The sequence below is a fragment of the Lepisma saccharinum genome, chromosome 3, assembly GCF_977018435.1.
Source record: "Lepisma saccharinum chromosome 3, izLepSacc3.1, whole genome shotgun sequence".
In the NCBI taxonomy this organism is placed as follows: domain Eukaryota; kingdom Metazoa; phylum Arthropoda; class Insecta; order Zygentoma; family Lepismatidae; genus Lepisma; species Lepisma saccharinum.
The window spans coordinates 127,952,391-127,970,197 of NC_139231.1; the positions used below are offsets into that span (position 1 = coordinate 127,952,391).

At 39.7% G+C, this 17,807-nt stretch overlaps 1 protein-coding gene across 1 annotated transcript; it reads right to left on the minus strand.

Annotated features, from left to right (window-relative positions):
- Positions 1 to 16,041: 16,041 nt before the first annotated feature.
- Positions 16,042 to 16,680, minus strand: LOC145985674 (uncharacterized). The gene has a single exon (XM_083119743.1). The coding sequence runs from the start codon at positions 16,678 to 16,680 to the stop codon at positions 16,042 to 16,044; it is 639 nt and encodes a 212-aa protein (XP_082975869.1).
- Between the last annotated feature and the right edge of the window lie 1,127 nt (positions 16,681 to 17,807).

The window sequence follows — 17,807 nt, forward strand, 5'->3', positions numbered from 1 at the left end:
GAGTTAAAAGAGAGTATTGTACGAAAAATCGGGAGAATTACAGTAGACGAACTTGCACGTGTAAATGCCAATTTCCTTCGGGGATGCCAGGATTGTGTTGCTTCACAGGGACATCATTTCCAACACCTTCTGTAGTCAAGGTTAGTACACAATGTGAAAACTGTAATTTTAATAGCCGACTCTAGCGACTGTCGCTGACTCGTTCACCGGGAAAGACAAGCGCTGATGCCGGGCTGCTTGCCGCCGAGTCTCGTAGCGAATGTCAGGGAATGCTCTGTATATGTACTGATGGGGTGAAGCTCATACAATGTAATATGTAAACTGTCGACACACAAATTTCTCTTGATTCAAAATTCGATAAGCTGGCCCTCTCGGCGGAGTGGTTAGTACATCGCGCTACGACGACAGGGGTTCCGCGTTCGAGTCCCGGTCTGGGCATGGATGTTTGTGAGTGTCCATTCATCAATTTCATCATATCATCACTCATCCCCATCTTCGCAAATTAGCCAGAAGTGGCACAAAAGAAGAAGTAAAATAAAGCAAATCAATCAATTAAAATTCGATAATTTTTACGGTGAAAATAGTAATTTTGAGTAGAATAATGTGCAAAACACTAACCATGTTAAACCGTAAATAGTGACTTTGTCATTAAACTGTTATTAAACATGGCTGCTGATATTTTGCAAATTATCATTAAAAAAAATGACAAAACTCAGGTACAAAGACCATAAAGATATTTTAAGTTACATTTAAGTACATTAATTACATAGTACATTAAGAATGTTTTATTTTCACTGGAAGAAAAGTTACTGAAATTAATAGTTTCATTAATACACTCAACAAACATTTTCATAGTAGGTTCATATATACAGTATCAGAAACAGAAAAATGTATATTTACATATATTTTTTTATTTGCTTTAATCAAACTGTTCAAATATTTTATAGGGCCATTTGCCAGGAAAAGCCTTTCTGTAAAAAGAAACATAAAATGTATGGTGCAGAAAAAATCGAGCAATTTTAAGCATGTTTTTTTGTTTAAAAAAATCGATTTAAATAAAATAAGTCCCATTTAAATTTTTAAAAAAATCATCAAAAATGTTTTCTTGAAATAAAGATCATGATTTTTATCCACCTTGGAAGAAAGTATGTTCATCATTGCGTGAGAAGCAGACCGAAGACCACTTCTATTGATATTAAACATAGATGCCATGTGCTCTCAAATCTTTCTATTTTAAATCATAAAATTCGAACCAATTTTCAACTAGACTGCTTTTATTCTTCGCTGTCAAGTTTGAAATCTAAGCCTTTTTTTTTTTTTTTTTCAGAATCATGAATGGACAACTCTTCACATTTACTTCGTCGTCTCGACACTTGCGTGACAATATGATAATCGCTATCGTTCGTTAAACCTTTCTTAGGCCTTAGTTTCAACTATAGCTATTTCTAATATTGCATTATAATGACTTGTTCAACATCATTGGACAACGTACAAAAACGATCACTTTTACGGAAGTAGATCTAATTTAATCTATATGGCGCAAAATGAAAAATATACTAGGATATTATTAAAAATATAGAGTATATTCATGGCTAGTTTTATTTTGCAGTATTTTGCACCATCTCTGATTTTTTCATCAACTTTTCATTTTATAAATGGGGTAATACTTTGGAGTCTGTCCATAGTACTACATTTCTTCATTATTTACCGATTTTTCATTTACTTCATTAATTAAGAAGTGAATTAAGATAATTGTTCATGAATGTGCAATAAATTCAATTAATAGCACATAATTACACTAGGTTAGAATACTTAGGTAAATAAACCATGTTCATAAATTATTGCCAGACTGTTCTAACATTAAAGGTATATTTTGCATAAAAATAAATATTCTTATTCAGTATGTCATTAGTGATTTAATTGCACACACACTCTCTCTCTCTCAACAATACAACTGATCCAGGTTTTTGTTACACACTCTTAATGTTTTGAACAAAGGTCTAATGTATGCAATTGTACGCGTATTTACCTTTGTGCACTCTTAAAATCTTTACATTCCATATTAAATTGAAAATTATCAATAAATTCTTGGATAACCAAAAATAACGGCCAAGTAAGTACAGGCAACTCCAAATGTATTTCAGAAGAACTTGACACTTCGTTGTTTCAATTATGTTACTAAAATATTAGGGGTCTCCGAACCAAAACAAGAGAATTTTACACGAATGTCCATTGTAATAGCTTTAGTGCAATAATGATAACTGAAAGTTGGTTAGCAGATTCCTACGAGAATAGTGAACTTTTCGATGAAAGATATGTTGTATATAGGGGGGGGGGGAAAGTGTCTGGGAAAACAATGGGTAGTGGTGTAATCATTGCAGTGAAATCAAACGTCAAGAGTGCATTAATAGATTCGCCGTGTTTACATCCGAATATAGACTGCATTTTGATTAAACTATGGTTAAATGGATTAGGAACTGTATACATTTGCGTTGTGTACATAGCACCTGGTAGTAACAAAGACACATACACTTTATTCTTTAGGTTCATAGAAAAGCACTGTCAACCTGGTGACGCTAAACTCCTGATAGGTGGGGACTTTAATCTGACAGATATAACTGGTAGCAATTACAATCTAACTAGTTCATCAGCAACAACGTATTTCGATTTAAACAACTTTATTAATGTATATCAACTAAAAAGCTTGAACGACATTAAAAATAGCAATGCGAGAACACTCGATTTGTTTTTGATAAATGGGCAGGGAATAACAGTAACACGAAACACACAGCCACTAGTTCCTGAAGACACACCATCCCTCGCTGCTAGTAGATATTAATTATGTCAAAGAAACCCGCGACAAAACTTGTCATAAGCTACAGTACAACTTTAGTAAAGCCGACTTTCCATCCATCTATCACAAGCTGCTTAACACGAACTGGGATGTATTGAAAACAAAGAATGACGTTGATCAAGCTACAGACGTGTTTTATGAAATTATATATAAAATATTCGATGAATGTATCCCCTTAAAGAAAAGCCGCAAAAGACAGAACTCGTGTTGGTTTACGAGCAGCATTATTAAAAATATAAGTAGGAAACATTATCACCACAAGAAGTGGAAAAAACAGGCGGTAGACTTTCGATACCACTACAATAAATTTAGCGAATTTCGAAAAATAGTTAGGAAGGAAATTATTGATGCATACAACAGTTATGTTGCCAATTCGGAAATAAATATTGCAAAAGATAGCACCCAGTTTTGGTCGTTTGTTACAAATAAACGCAGGAAAAGTAACAAAGATCCTGTACTGTTCCAAGATAAAGTGTTGTCAGACCGACTATCAGTAGTCGAAGCTTTTGCACAGCATTTTCAGTCGGTGTATAAAAAAGATCCCCCTAGATATGACATGAAAGTATTACCTAACCATAAACAATATGAAACTTTGGATAATCTTACTATTACAGAGATAAGAATAAATAAATTTCAGAAAGTTTACCCCAAATTTGAACACTCCGACAACCTAATATATGAATGTCGGTTTACAAAGCTGTGTCACAGAAGGAGGTTACATGAAATAAATAGTATTCTTGTGGAAATTGTTAAATCACGAAATAGATGCTGAACATCTACTCTGCCAGATTAATTTTCGAATCCCGTCGTCGTAAACTAGACTAAAGAATAAAGTTTTTCTTATAAAGAAGGCTAGATCCGAAATTAAAAAGAAATCTCCATTGTGGAGAATGTGCACCAGTTACAATAACTTGCTAATCAAGAATAACACCATTGACATCTTTTCTATGAACCTAAGGGACTTCAGTAAAGCGACTATTAACACAATGGCCTAAGCTTAAACACATAAGTTCGTATAGAAATTGTGTGATGAAGTATATATATATATATATATATATATATAAAATACATATTTTTAATATATTTATATATATAAAATACGTATTTTTAATATATTATATATATATATATATATAATTTCTATCTCTATATTACAGATATATATGTAATTGTAATGACTATGTATCCTTCATATGGGCTCTGTAATTAGGTATGTACCTGTTGAGTTCAATAAATAAATAACACTTTCAGTAGCCATAAAATCTTTTGTCGCTTGTCAACCTTAATAAGTGATCTCAAACATGGTAATTTTAATGAAGTCATTAAATGAGGTAATTTTTTACCGATTTGATTAGTTTCTGCTAATTAATGTTACTATTATTAAATTAACTGAAGAGTTGGTGGCATTTAACGTGTAAAACGCTGGACAATCAGAAATTATGTGTAGCAACATTTGAAGCATTGTGAATTTAATGCAAGTTTGAATAATTTATTTATTTATTTATTTACTTATTTATTTACTGCCCTCAACAGAGGTAAACCTACAATTACAGACGGCAGAAAAAAACCCAAAGAAAACAATACAATTAGCAAATATATAAACATAATTAACCGCTTAGAAACGTCTGCTTTTCTTTTGGAAATTTTCTAGGAAAAAATGTGACTTTCTTCTCTTTTGTCAGACAAAATTTATGTTTATCATCTTTTCACTCACCTCGCATTTTTTTAAATGAGATCTGTGCCAAAGGGAGGAAACTTTTCTAACTCCTCTGCTGGATACGCTCCTATTAATATGCGACTAAAAATTCCTTCTTCTGGGAAAACTTTGTGAAACGTTTTTCAAAATTATCCAATCAAATTTTCTAAAAATTGCGATAAAAGCGCTATCAGATTGTGATCGTATGGGATGATTGTCGGTGTCTGCATTATTCATGCACTTACATTTCCTTAACTTATGTTTATTTATTTAAGAAATTACAGCTAGTGCAAATAGAAGAAGTGGTACTGTTATTAGGCACCGTTTGAATATGTTAGTTGAAGATGGAATCGCTGAAGGCGGTTCTCATGCATTCAAAAAAAGGTCAGATCGATCCTTTCAGTAAAAACACACTCTTTTACACCACCAAATACCATTTCCAAGTTCCGATCTATCAATACCTTTCGGCGCGTTGAATGTATTCTTGCTTTCCCCCTGCAGCAGACCAAACAAGTCCGTCCGTGCTATCGTGCGGAAATCAGTGTAAAATTACCAAACCATCCTTCTTGATTCCACGGGGCTGGTTTTGCCGTCCTTCCGAAGCTGGGCAGGTGCCGCCCTGATTTAAATTCAGGGATGCTACGTTTCCTGATCCTGTCCGGCTACATTGGATGACCATTAAGACGAAAATTGCCTTTTGGTTTATTTGGACTTTTCCCCTTCTTTTCTGCGAACCGTTGCAAATGACCACATCTTCTGGATACACCTTGTTGCCAAGGTTTTCTAAGCCATTCCTCCAGTTCGAAGCCATCTTTTTTTGCCTGCACTCCTTCATTTCCATCAGTGGTTGTACTAATAAATTACTGGTGGGATTATTAAAAAGACGGCACGAGGAACAATGCTGCATATTGGCATGGTAGTGTTTTTTTTATGGTACCTGCACTTCGAGCCATGTCAGTATGCAAATAAGAACGAACATGGTACAGGTGCTACGGTTCATTAGTAGTCACTCGTGCCTCAGATTAAGTTAAATTACTTTCAGTACAATAAAACAACATATTTCTCCCCCTTCTCTTGCTATTTGCAAAGAACTTATACATGGTTTGCACTTATTGCCATACTGGTAGATTTTTTTTCAGTGTTGATTGACGGTTGTCAAGATGGCCGCTTCTTTATATACCAGCTACATCGTGCGGTCAATGCTAACTTCCCGTTGCACACACTGAATTCGGCTTGTTCAGTAATGATTTACACAATACTGGACAACTTGGCGCCAAGACGCTTTGGCGAATGCACTTAGTCAACTTATGCTAATGCTATGCTTGCTTGCTGTCTGAATGTACTTCTTGTTATTCCTTAGTGGACCATAAATATTTACCAATTGAGCGTTCATAAATCCTTTAGTTAATGCTCGTCGATTAGTCAGCCCTCTTGTGGCGTTAAGGATACATTAATTTCACAAATCGCCCTTCAGTCTTTACATGTGCAAGAAATGCAAAAAAGCATAATGATTCGCAGCTACCAATAAGATGCAGAATTCCGAATTGCAACATATCATTATCTGCCAGCATAATTACAGTAGTCTGTTCTAATTTATCGAAACATTCACACATATGCGCGTTGGTTCAACTATTCATGGATGCGGTGTTCTTAGTATGTTCCGAGTACATAAACTCCTGCGGTGTTCGTGTCTTTTGGGCCTTGTTTGTTGCCGACTCATCAACTGTCTGCATTATCTTCAAGTGTTGTTGAACTAAAAAATACAAGTATATTGTCTTGACATGGAAAATTTCAAGTGCAACAAGCTTAAAATATACATTTTGAGTACACGTATTTTAACGTTCTCTTGTAAATCTATATCGAATAGTTTCATGGAACTTTTATGAATATCACCACCATATTTTCTCAAAATCATGTCCCCTGGTTCCCTTCCTGGATAACGTTACCTTCCTAAATTTTTTCAGAATAATACATTTACTATTGGGATTGAATTTAGCACCAGAGAACTTCCAAATACTACTTTCTTCTTCAGAAATACAGCTATTTTTGCCTAATTTATTTTACCTTAAGATTTCCCATTGTGAAATTTCTGTGTTATACGCGTTAAAAGACTTCCCGTGCACATTGCAACATGTCCTTAATTGAGTTCTGTTCTCACACTTTATGCACAGGCTACAGTTTAAAGTGGGATTCGAACAACTATGTGCCTCCATCGGGCATCGAATCCAGGATCCTTTGATTAAAAGGGAAGACGACGTTACCACTACGACGTCATCGGGGAGGCCAACATACCATTGAGGCACATAAGGAGTTAAGCGATCACGATCTCGACCACTGTGGTGATCAGCACCTCGCTCCGGCTGCTTTTTTCTCCAGCTTATCCATTTCAGTGGAGGCTGGGTAAAACCAAGAACTGCGTTATGCACGCACAACTTCGTCAATTCTATCCACATCTTTATTGTCTTGTTTTGGCCTGATTTCTACAGTTTGTCGAATTCTATGTTGTCTTTGGCGTCGCTCTTCTTGTCTACTGTAATCGTTTCGCCAACCTTCAAGTTGGAAGAATCCCCACCTTGGATCACCTACCCCTGAAATGAACCTGGGTTTCCAGCGCGTTAATTGGTGGTATATAATTATCTGAACCATTATAATAGTTCTGTATTTTTTAATTCGCAAATGAATTGTGTACAAATGGCAAATTCATCTGCAATCCTTAGGAATTTTAGCGAAAAAATGCAGTGCAGTGTGCGCCAAACAGTAGGTGCATGAGTATATATAATTACATCTAGAATCGTTTGCAATTAGAGGGTGATTACAAGTTGCAGCGTCCTCCAAGCTACCAGAAAGCTGAAAGACAACCTAGTAGACCCAGAGCTTCAGGTATACGGTTGGCAGTAGCGGTCACACCCAAGAACGTACCATGCTTCACCATTCTCCAGGGTGCTGAAATTATGGGGAATAAGTATGCAGAAACCGCCGTTGAGGATGATTAGATCCGAGGCAGTTTTTCTTAATTGCTTGCAAATGCATCGCTGTTGGCTTGAAGGAAGACGTCAACCGTCCGGACATGCTACCTCGGAAACCTGTAATTTACAGTTTGGTAGATCTAAAGGACTTTAACACGGAGTCTTTCACGTGTTCGGACCACCTATACATGATATTATTGCGAGATTACATTAACAGGCTGAAGTTCGGTTGCTGGTCACGTAGTAATCGCCTTATACGCATCGGCTCCTTATAGACTCCCTCTCTGCTTGCCTCTTGGATGGCTGGGTACACGGTAACTTGTTAAATTTGGTAAGCTTGTTTGTTCTAACAGGCAAGGATAGTGATTGTTTTTCTTCTTCGGTTGCAAGAACTGTGCGCGCAATGTCCACCAGATTTATCACAGTCTGAGAAGATTTAATGATGTCGCCTCGAGTTAAAGTTTTGTTCCTTGTTCCGAAGTCATTGACTGGACATTTTGAGCCTTTTTTCCCAGCCCCAAAAGGATTGGTCTCGGTTTCCGTAGATTGAAACTAAATCCAGGATAGATGAGGTTGTTTCGGCAAATGTAAAGCTCTGCTAAATTTAGATGACCTCACAATCTTCCCGTCCCTATTTACTTAGTTGTTGTTGGGTAGGTTGTAACGGGTGCGTCATCTACTAGACTATTTGAGGAGTGGTTATCTCGACTGTCTACGACACAAGGGGTGCCTGGTTCGAATCCCTGCCTGGGCATGCGCGTTCTTTGTGATTGTCCCTTCTTCAATTTCATCATATCGTCAATTAGCGTAATTTTCGCGATTAGCCAAAAGTGGCAAAGAAACGAAGTAAAATAAACCAAATCAATCAATCAATCAAGCATCTCTTGCAAATAGTTTGGATACCGTAACGATACGAAACGTTTTCGTTATTGTCTCGATTTTGATATAATCCAACAAAAATTGTATAATTTGAAACAATTGAAGCATGAAATAGAACGCTACCGCCACGGTAAAAGTTGGAATTATTTGTTACTCTATTGACTTTTCGATATAAAAACAAATTATTCTTTTTGAATGCGTAATATCAATGCCTTTAAATTATTTTAGACTGTCAAATTTATTCTGAACAATAAGAAATTCTAAGTTTAATGCGCATATATTAATTCGAGCACGATATACATTTATAATTCATAACAGCGAACGGTGTAATGGAAGTCATGACCACTGTTAAACAAGAGGAAAACTATAAATGGGTATAACTGATTGCACAAGACTCAAACAAGAATATTAATCGGTCAAGCCCCGTCCTTCATCTTTTGACGTAAGTGCGGAATGCCTTCGTTGTTAGGTTAGGCGGGTAGGTTTAGTTCTCTTCGAATAAATACACGGAATGTTTTCAGTGCATAGCACTAGAGAGCTAAACCTAAGAACGAAAGCATTTAGTTTGCATTTTTAACGAGGCTCTGGCGTCTGGCCTTACAGCCAGTATAATCAATCCCCTGTCGAATTGTAATCAAGGGGCCCCAGGTTCGATCCAGGTGGAGACACATTTCACGATGGTTCGGTTCTCACTTTAAACTGCAGGCCCAGTCATGATTATCCTTGCTGAGCATAGACTGAGCGCATATAGATTAATTGGGACTGGGTCTACAGTTGAATGTTCCATCTGAAACATTGCACAATGTGCTTTCACTGAGTATAGAACTTGAAGCAAAATGTGTCTACATAATGTCTTCTACAGCACGATCTATCCTCTCTCTCTTTATCATTTAATCTCCACGTACGCGCAATATCTCCCACTGTACACTATAGCACCGCGATATTTGAAATACGGTACAAACTCATCTATCATGCAATTGCTTCTGCTATAGATTTTTTCCAGTCTTACGGCGGGCGCCCTTTGTGCTGGCAAGGGGAGGGGAAGCGACCAATCCAACGCGATAAGAAACGCAGCAACCTATAGAACGAAGTGGGGGCAGCACCTCCTCGCCTCGACGTCGTAACTCTCGGCGCCACGGCTGTTGTCTGGTTGGTCTGCTGCGTATTCCCCACTCCCCACTTCCCTTGCCAGCATGATGGCCGCCCGCCGTAAGAGTAGAAAACACCTATAGCAATAATGCCTTCTACTGCGCAATTTCTCCTGTCGTCGTGCAATCTATCTCTTTTGCCACACAATATTTTCTAGCATTATCCATTGTCTAGTGCTTTAAACTATACTTAATCTAAGATTACGTTTCTAGAGACCATATCTTCTCTCGTCTTCAGGTGAAATTTCTATTGCCGGTGGTTGGAATCGAACCTACGACAGACCTGCGATTATACTACAAATCCAGTGCTCTAACCAACAGCTTCACGGCGTCCACAGAATTCTTTACTCACTTTTGCTCCATTTGTGCTACTATTTGTAATTTGTACTACTTGAGGAGAGGGGACCATATGTGCCAAGCAAAATCAAAGAAATAGCCTTCATGGCAATGGTTCCAAACCCTATAAATAAGTCATATATGGTATATATATATATATATATATATATATATATATATATATAAGAAATTTATTATTTATTATTTATATAATTTATTATAGTTATAATAGTTAACAATTAAAAATAAAAAATAAATTATGTATATGGTCCCCTCTCTTCAAACATTACAAATAGTAGCATAACTGGAGCAAGAATTAGTACGGAATTCTGGGGGCGCCGTGGAGAAGTTGGTTAGAGCAGCGCATTTGTAGTAAAAATTACAGGTCTGTCGTAGGTTCTATTCTGGCCACCGGCAAAAGCAATTTCACCTGAAGACAAGAGAAGAGAAGATATGCTTTCTCGAAACGTAATGTTAGAATAATAGGCCAGTCAACAAGGAATGATTTTGGGGTCCAAAAAGGAAAAAAATCAGGAAAAGCTGGAACAAATTTTATTATCTTCCTAAAAGGATTCTTAAAATCATATTAATTTTGCACCCCTGTACCACCCCGGATTTGGCAGTCATCTGAAAAATGGCGCCCAAAATAGTGTTTTGCAAATATCTCGCTTGGAAAGCACTTTACAGCAAAAGAAGTTATGATAAAAAATAATCTACATAAAATTCTATACCAAAAAGGTTATGTGCATTTTTGTTCCAAGAAGCACCGTTAGGGTGCTAGAGGAGCGAGTAATTTCACTTATTTTTCTCCACTCTATTTTGCAAGAGCGAAATCCAAGGAAACTTTCTTACAAGGTAACTTGCGGGTTTATTTCTTATTAAAATACCTATTCTAAATGTATGAGCCGCGGTAGCTCAGTCCTGTCGACCTCCGTGGCGGAGTGGTTTTCAAAGCAGGCTTCAATGCCAGGGATCCTAGGTTCGAATCCCGGCTAGGACATGGATGTTTGTGTATGTCCGTAATGAGAAAAACCTTGAATATTAGTATAAAGTGATATGTATGAAAGTTGAGAAAATGGTGAATGACGGGGAATACTACCGCATAGGAGTATTCCTTAAGAAAAAAAAAAGAGTCGTTAGGGCATCTGACCACCACGCGAGAGACCTGGGTTCGATCCCCAGCGGGGGAGAACAGAGATTTTTCCACCTGTTCAAGCGGCTCCAACACCCACACAACGTCGTATAAAGTGGGTACCTGGAGGAAACTGGGGGTAAAGGGGGCCAGGGGCATGGTGCTGATCACATCACCCGACATTCGGTCGTGCTCAAGATAGTGTGGGGCCCTAACTCCACACCCCTCAACTCCAAACCTCTGTGTGAAACGGAACAGGATTCCGTGGTGGGGGGTTGGAAACTACTGTAGCTACTAGCCGTTTGCAAGAGCTTGTAGTGCTTCGCGCCGCCCACTCGCTTTATCTCCTTCTCTACTACAATGCGCGGCCTTGCTCCAGATATTCCCCGGATAGAGTATAGAACAGTGCCAGGATGTGAACAGGTAAATCTTTGCAATGTTCACAGATCACTGAACACTTTAGCCCAATTGTCTATAGCTACAAGGCCCCTTGTGGAACCTTGAAGGCGTTCACAGAATATAATGCGAAGAAACTCTGGTGGTGCAGCTTCCTTGTCTCTTGATACCATCTGTGAAACTTTCAGAGAGTGGTTCAAAGAGGATCATGAAGAGAAGGCTTTTTGGTTTTCCAAATCCCTACCTCATCAGCTACAACGGGTATGGGACAGTTTGTACTATGAATAGGTCTTGTGATTTTTTAGTAAAATATTATTTTAAATAAAAACTCTGGATCAACTGGATACAATAGGCCTACATCTCTGATTTTCACTTCAGAAGTGACTGATCCAGCGATTATCTATCTTATTTCGTTCAAACTTCACATTTGCCAAATACTCAACATTGAAGGCATTCCAACATCATGAGCAGCCGAAGGATTTGTTTTCTTGTTTCCTGTTAATCCTGTAATTATTAACTATATACCATCAAAAGCAGGGAATGATGGGTGAGAGAGAATCATTGGCAAATAAACTGGAAGTCTTTGCTTATCCCTTGATATAAGAGACTTTCGAACATCGACATGCAGCTCATCTATTTTATCTGTGAACTAGTAGGCATGCCAAAAATCCACTTGGTTAGCATTGAGTCGCTCATTTCTTTTCATGGGGCACATCACGGCTCAGTCGTCAGATCTGACCAGATCAGAGACCAAGACGTTTGTGATCGTGTTATTGTGGTTCGAGTTATTGTTTTAAGTCTACTTTATGCACGAATAGGCTAATCGAGACTGGACCCACAGGTCTAAATGGACTCCAAACCAGCAAATGTGCCTCCACCGGGTATTGAAACTGAGAATCCTCGATTAGATTGGCGTTTTATTGTTAAATATCCGTTTTGGACAAAGTCAACATGTTCCTTTGGAGATACGTTGACTTTCCAACCAAACATATTATCTCCCGCACACACTAAACTGGGATGGTGCAAAGCGCAGGGGAGCACTTTACCTTTTTTACCTTTTTACACACTAAAGTACTTCCTATAAAGTACTGCATGCAATGATAAAAGCAATTGAACCCTACATGACATTCTTAAAGAAAGAATAAATGTAATAAGTCCAGTTTTATAGAAGAGATATTCTGCGAAACATCACGTAACAGGTGCTTCCTTGAGTTCCGCGCGGGCAAAATGGGGCGGGAAAATAATCTAAACTTTCTCGCTCATCTAGCACCCAAACGGAGCATCCCAAAAGAAAAATGCACAGAATTTTTTTTGTAGAGAATTGTATGTAGATTATTTTTCATGATAAGCTCTTTTGCTGTAAAGTGCTTTCCAAGCGTAATATTTGCAAAAAACTGATTTCGGGCGCCATTTTTCAAAGATGGCGGCCAAATCCGAGGTGGTACAGGGGTGCAAAATTAATATATTGGTAAGAACCCTTATATAAATAATAAAATTTGTTGCAGCTTTCCTTATTGGACCCCCTTATTGACTGCCCTATAAGTAAGCCTATAGTTTAAAGCAGTAGACAATGGATAATGTCCAATGAACATTGCATGCTAATCAAGAACCATTGTCACTAACATTCAGAGCAATCTTTTCTACCCGCAATTATTCCTACACAGGGCAATCTCTTCTACTGCGCAATCTCTACTCTATCCCCGTTATCTCTGGAGCAAGGCCTTGCATAATGCACAGCGTCAGAGAAGGGAGGAAATCGAGTGGACAGAGCGAAGCAGTAACTGCAGACTCTTCCGCCAGTATACGCAATCCCGTTACCTCTCACGTGTTCATTGGTGGAGCCGTCTCGCGTCTCTACTTGCGCAGAGACTTGTTTTCGTTCGCTTGTTTCAGGGATACCCGGGACAGAGTATACAACACAGTATCTCTTTCTGCGCAATCTCTCCTACCGCGCAATCTCTTACGAGTGATTTGCAAGTCCGAAACTTTAGACTTCCACCGGTCAGCAATCTGCATAAGTCTTTCCGTGACCACGTGGGAATTGTATCAAACCCGAATGGAATCCTTAGCGAGGAAAATGCCTTCATCGAAATAAACCTGACACCTCAAAGACACTGAAGAAGCCTTCGTTCGTGCGGGAAGAGAAAGGACCCTTCCACCTTCGCTGCTGTGGGAATCGCTGGTCGTTGACTACGACCGTGCATGATGTGTGAATAATGCCCTCCAGCTCATCTTACATTCTCCTCAGCCCGTCGCAGCCAAAGTAACTTGAGACCAATAAAAGATAACGATCGTGGATTAATTATATTTTCCAGTGTGGTTACGGCCTCGTTAAGATTTCTGGAACTCGCAAGGCTTGTTAATTAATCGCGCCAGTCGCAAATCACCTCTAACGACAGGTTCAAGGGAAGACCACTTCATGAAGCTTTTGAGGACTATGTGCAAGAAGCACCCTTTGTCCACGTCGGTCTTCACGTTATAAGTTACATGTGCACACAATTTCGACACGTTGAAGAGATATATTTGCAGAACAGGCACGTTAAACTTCCACGGCGCCCCCCCCCCCAAATTTTCCATGTTTTAGAAGAAAAATGAAGAATATAAATTGAGCCACGGTGGTTTAGTCGGTAGGGCGTCTGACTACCACGCGGGAGACCGGCGTTCGATTTTCGGGCTTGGTGATCTAGGGTCGGAATATTTCCGGCTTAAAAAATAAATGAAGCGGCTCTGGTGCTCAGCCAGCCTCAAATCAATTGGTACCTGGGAGGAACCCTGTTGGTAAAAGCGGCCGGAGCGGGGTGCTGATCACAAATTGACGAGATCGAGAATCTGCCTAACCCCATTTTCCTAAAATGTGCCTTCCCGACACGGTGCTCTATGAAATAGGAACTTTACTGGGAAACTTTATAAATAAAGCCCTCTAAATTACTTATAAAATTTTGCAAGCAGATTACAAACAGTTTAATATTTTTATTAGGGACGGTCCATAATTATCCTTACCTTTGTTGTAATTTTTATTGGGTTGGCAATACTGCTTTGAGCGCGTACTTGTCAATAGAGTGTGCATTTGTCGATGCTTTAGGCTTTAGCGCATATTTAATCTCAGGGGTGGTTGCTGATATTGTTTCAGTGTTGCACAACACTATTTTACTATGAAATTTAATGCTTTTGGTTAGTATTTTTTTCATTGCTTTCCTATTAAATATATTGAACGTAAACAAATAATTTTACCCTTGATTGCTTGAAAAAAGCTAATTCCATTATGATCCGTTAAAAAGAAGGAAGCAACCTGCGAGATTTCACAGTATATGAGTAGACGTACAGGTCGACGTTGCAGCGCCGAAGCAACGCCCTGATCTCTACAGCGAGGAGTGTTGGAGCGAGGGTCAACGCCGTTGTTCCTATCCTCGTGCCTAAGCCGACTCGTCGTTGCAGAGAGACTGCAACTACCCAAGGTCACCCACCAGGCGTAGTCAGGGAAGAAGACTTCACGACGGACCGGCAGGAAACAATGGGATCATGGTTATTTTTTACGCCGTTAGAGAGCAGCAGCGTGTGGGCAGTAGCCAAGGTCTTACTGTTCTGTGTTGTAGAGCAACAGACAAAATGTCCACGTTAGGCAAAGATAAATATTTTCTTTTGGGAGAGAATTTTAACCTAATTTACTAACCTTACCATCAATCACCAATCCAAATTCACTTTAAAATATAACTTATCGTTTACAAGTGGAGTGCTAGTTATCTTCCCTGATGTGGGGTGGGCGCTGGGACTAATTGTCTATTGTTATAGTTGCGATATTTGGTGTACTGTTGCTAAGTCGTGTTCCAACCGATACAAATACCAATGCTTGAAAATTTTAACAATTAAAAATTGTTCAAATACCGATTAATATTATTGGGTGAACCCAATTAGAAGCATCGATTTTTTCCTTCAAAATATTCAAAAGTTGACTCTTACGTAACACAAAAAAACATAATTCTGCACAATATTGTTGCCGAACAAAAGGAAACTTCAAATTTTGCATGATAATTATTAATTAACCACGTCGAAAGTATCACGTGGCATTTTGCGGATCCTGCGAAAGGTCCGGTACCGGTGAACAAAATACACAGATACTTTCCGATACATCAACATCAACATCGGCTCAGTCCGAATATAAATACTTATAAAATATACATAATTACATTATAAATATATAAAAATTAAAATTATATATAAATAATTTATATATATATATATATAAGGGTGACAAGAAATAACCCGTACTAATGTTTGTGATCATAAATTTATTAAACCGAAAAAATTGAGCAAAACAACACTGGAGAACAATGATATGGGACCTTAGGAACAGGATGTTCAGCCGGTTTCAAAGTGGCCTCTCTTGGCGGCGATACAGAGGTCCAAACGGGCTTTGAAATTTTGAGCGATGGGCCGCAGGTCCTCGGGCGACAATCGGTTCCACTCATGATGCAGCGATTGCTTCAGCAACTCCAAACTGTGGTGGCATTTAGCACATATCCTGGCCTCCAAAATCGGCCAGACACTGTAGTCCATTGGGTTGAGATCCGGCGAGTAGGGCGGCCATTCCATCGATGCGATGAAGTCCAGAAAATGGGTTCTGCACCACGCTTGCGTCATTTTCGCCCTGTGGGCCGGAACGGAATCTTGCTGGAATGTCCGGAGTGCTGCTGGGTCCACGGAAGGACGACGTTCTCGAGAATATCGCGGCGGTACACTTCTTGGTTGATTTTGACCCCTTGATCCACGAAAACCAGGGGCGTCTTGCCACTTGCGCAAATTCCGCCCCACACCACGACCGACTGCGGATTTTGGTGGTGTTCGACGATGGCTGAGGTACCGGGAGCCTCTGCAGACCAGGTTCTGTCGTTTTGGTGGTTGTGCGCCTGCTCCACGGTGAACAGCTTCTCGTCTGTGAAGAGAATGCGCTCCCATCGCTGACCTGCGGCCCGGCGCTTCAGAAGGCGGCATCTTTTGAGTCGCAGGCGCTTGTTTTCGTCCGTGAGAAGGTGAACTTTTTGGAGCTTGTACGCTTTGAGGTTGAGGTTCTTTTTCGCCATTTGCCGCACCGATTCGCTGTTGATCCTGATCTCAAGGGCGACTTTTCTCATGGAGACCCTCGGATTTCGCTGAACTCGCTTTTTGATGATCTTGCGGTTCTGGGACGTGTTGACGGTAGGCTTTCTTCCTCTTCCGGGACGGTCGCCTTCATGGCCGAGCTCCTTAAATTGCCGAACTGCGTCTGAGACTGTCATTTTTGGAACACCCAGCAAACTAACAATTTCACATTGACGCTTTCCTTGATGCCACAGTTCCAAAATTGCACTGCGTTTGCTTGATATTTTGAAACACAAAGAAAGTAATCGTTATGAAGCCGAAACAACAGGTACAGTTACAAAAGACTATGGAGAATCCAATAACACAACAATTATTTGGCTACGGTACACTACATTCATGGCAGGATACGCCAAACTTTGTACGGGTTATTTCTTGTCACCCTGTATATATATATATATATATATATATATATATATATATATATATATTGATGAAGGAATTGGGAGCATAAAAGTCGAAACATTAATTTGCCTCAAACATCGCTCTGAAGCTCGCAAGTTGAACGCTCATTCACCCCACATTCCACCGGATGCAGAGCCGAGCAACAAGAATTTTCCACTCGGCTCTGCACAGTCAGCAAGGCAACGGCCCTCGCCAGCGGTGAGTGCACCTCCACTGTAAATTTCCATCTGCATCCAAGGATACCCCAGGTGCACAGTGGAGGTGCAAAGTCCACCAACCTATGACTCAAATCCAATGTATAAAACCGCTGGAGACAGTAAATCGATCTCTCACTTCGCTCCAATATCACCACCAAACTGATCGACGAGAAGAGGACGACGGCCTGCTGAGAGATCGCGACAGCACGAGGCGGCAACAAGCGAGAAGTCCATAGCAGTCCGGATTAAGCCAACCGAAGAATCTGCAAGAATAAAACAAGTCGCCGAATTGCCTGCCGTCTCTTATCGTCATCTTCGATCTCTCCAGCGGACACCTGTCACCGTCGCCGACGCCAGAAGCCGAGGGCCAGACCAACAGCAAGGGGTGAGTAGCGTTCAACAACACAGGCTCCCAACAATCCTTCATCAGCCTCCTTAAGGGTAGAGGTGGTTAGCCAAGTCAAACTTAAGACCTATTGCATTTATCTGAGCTACGTCCCGGCGTGACTCGATCCCGTACCTTACCCGACGTCACGCTACATGGTGGAGATAGCCGGCTCCACTCCGTGGATTTCCATAAAATTTTAATTTTTTTTTACGTCACTCAAAACCCCATAATCTAAAATCCCCGCCGCACACAGCAGCAACCCTAGAAATTCTTCTTT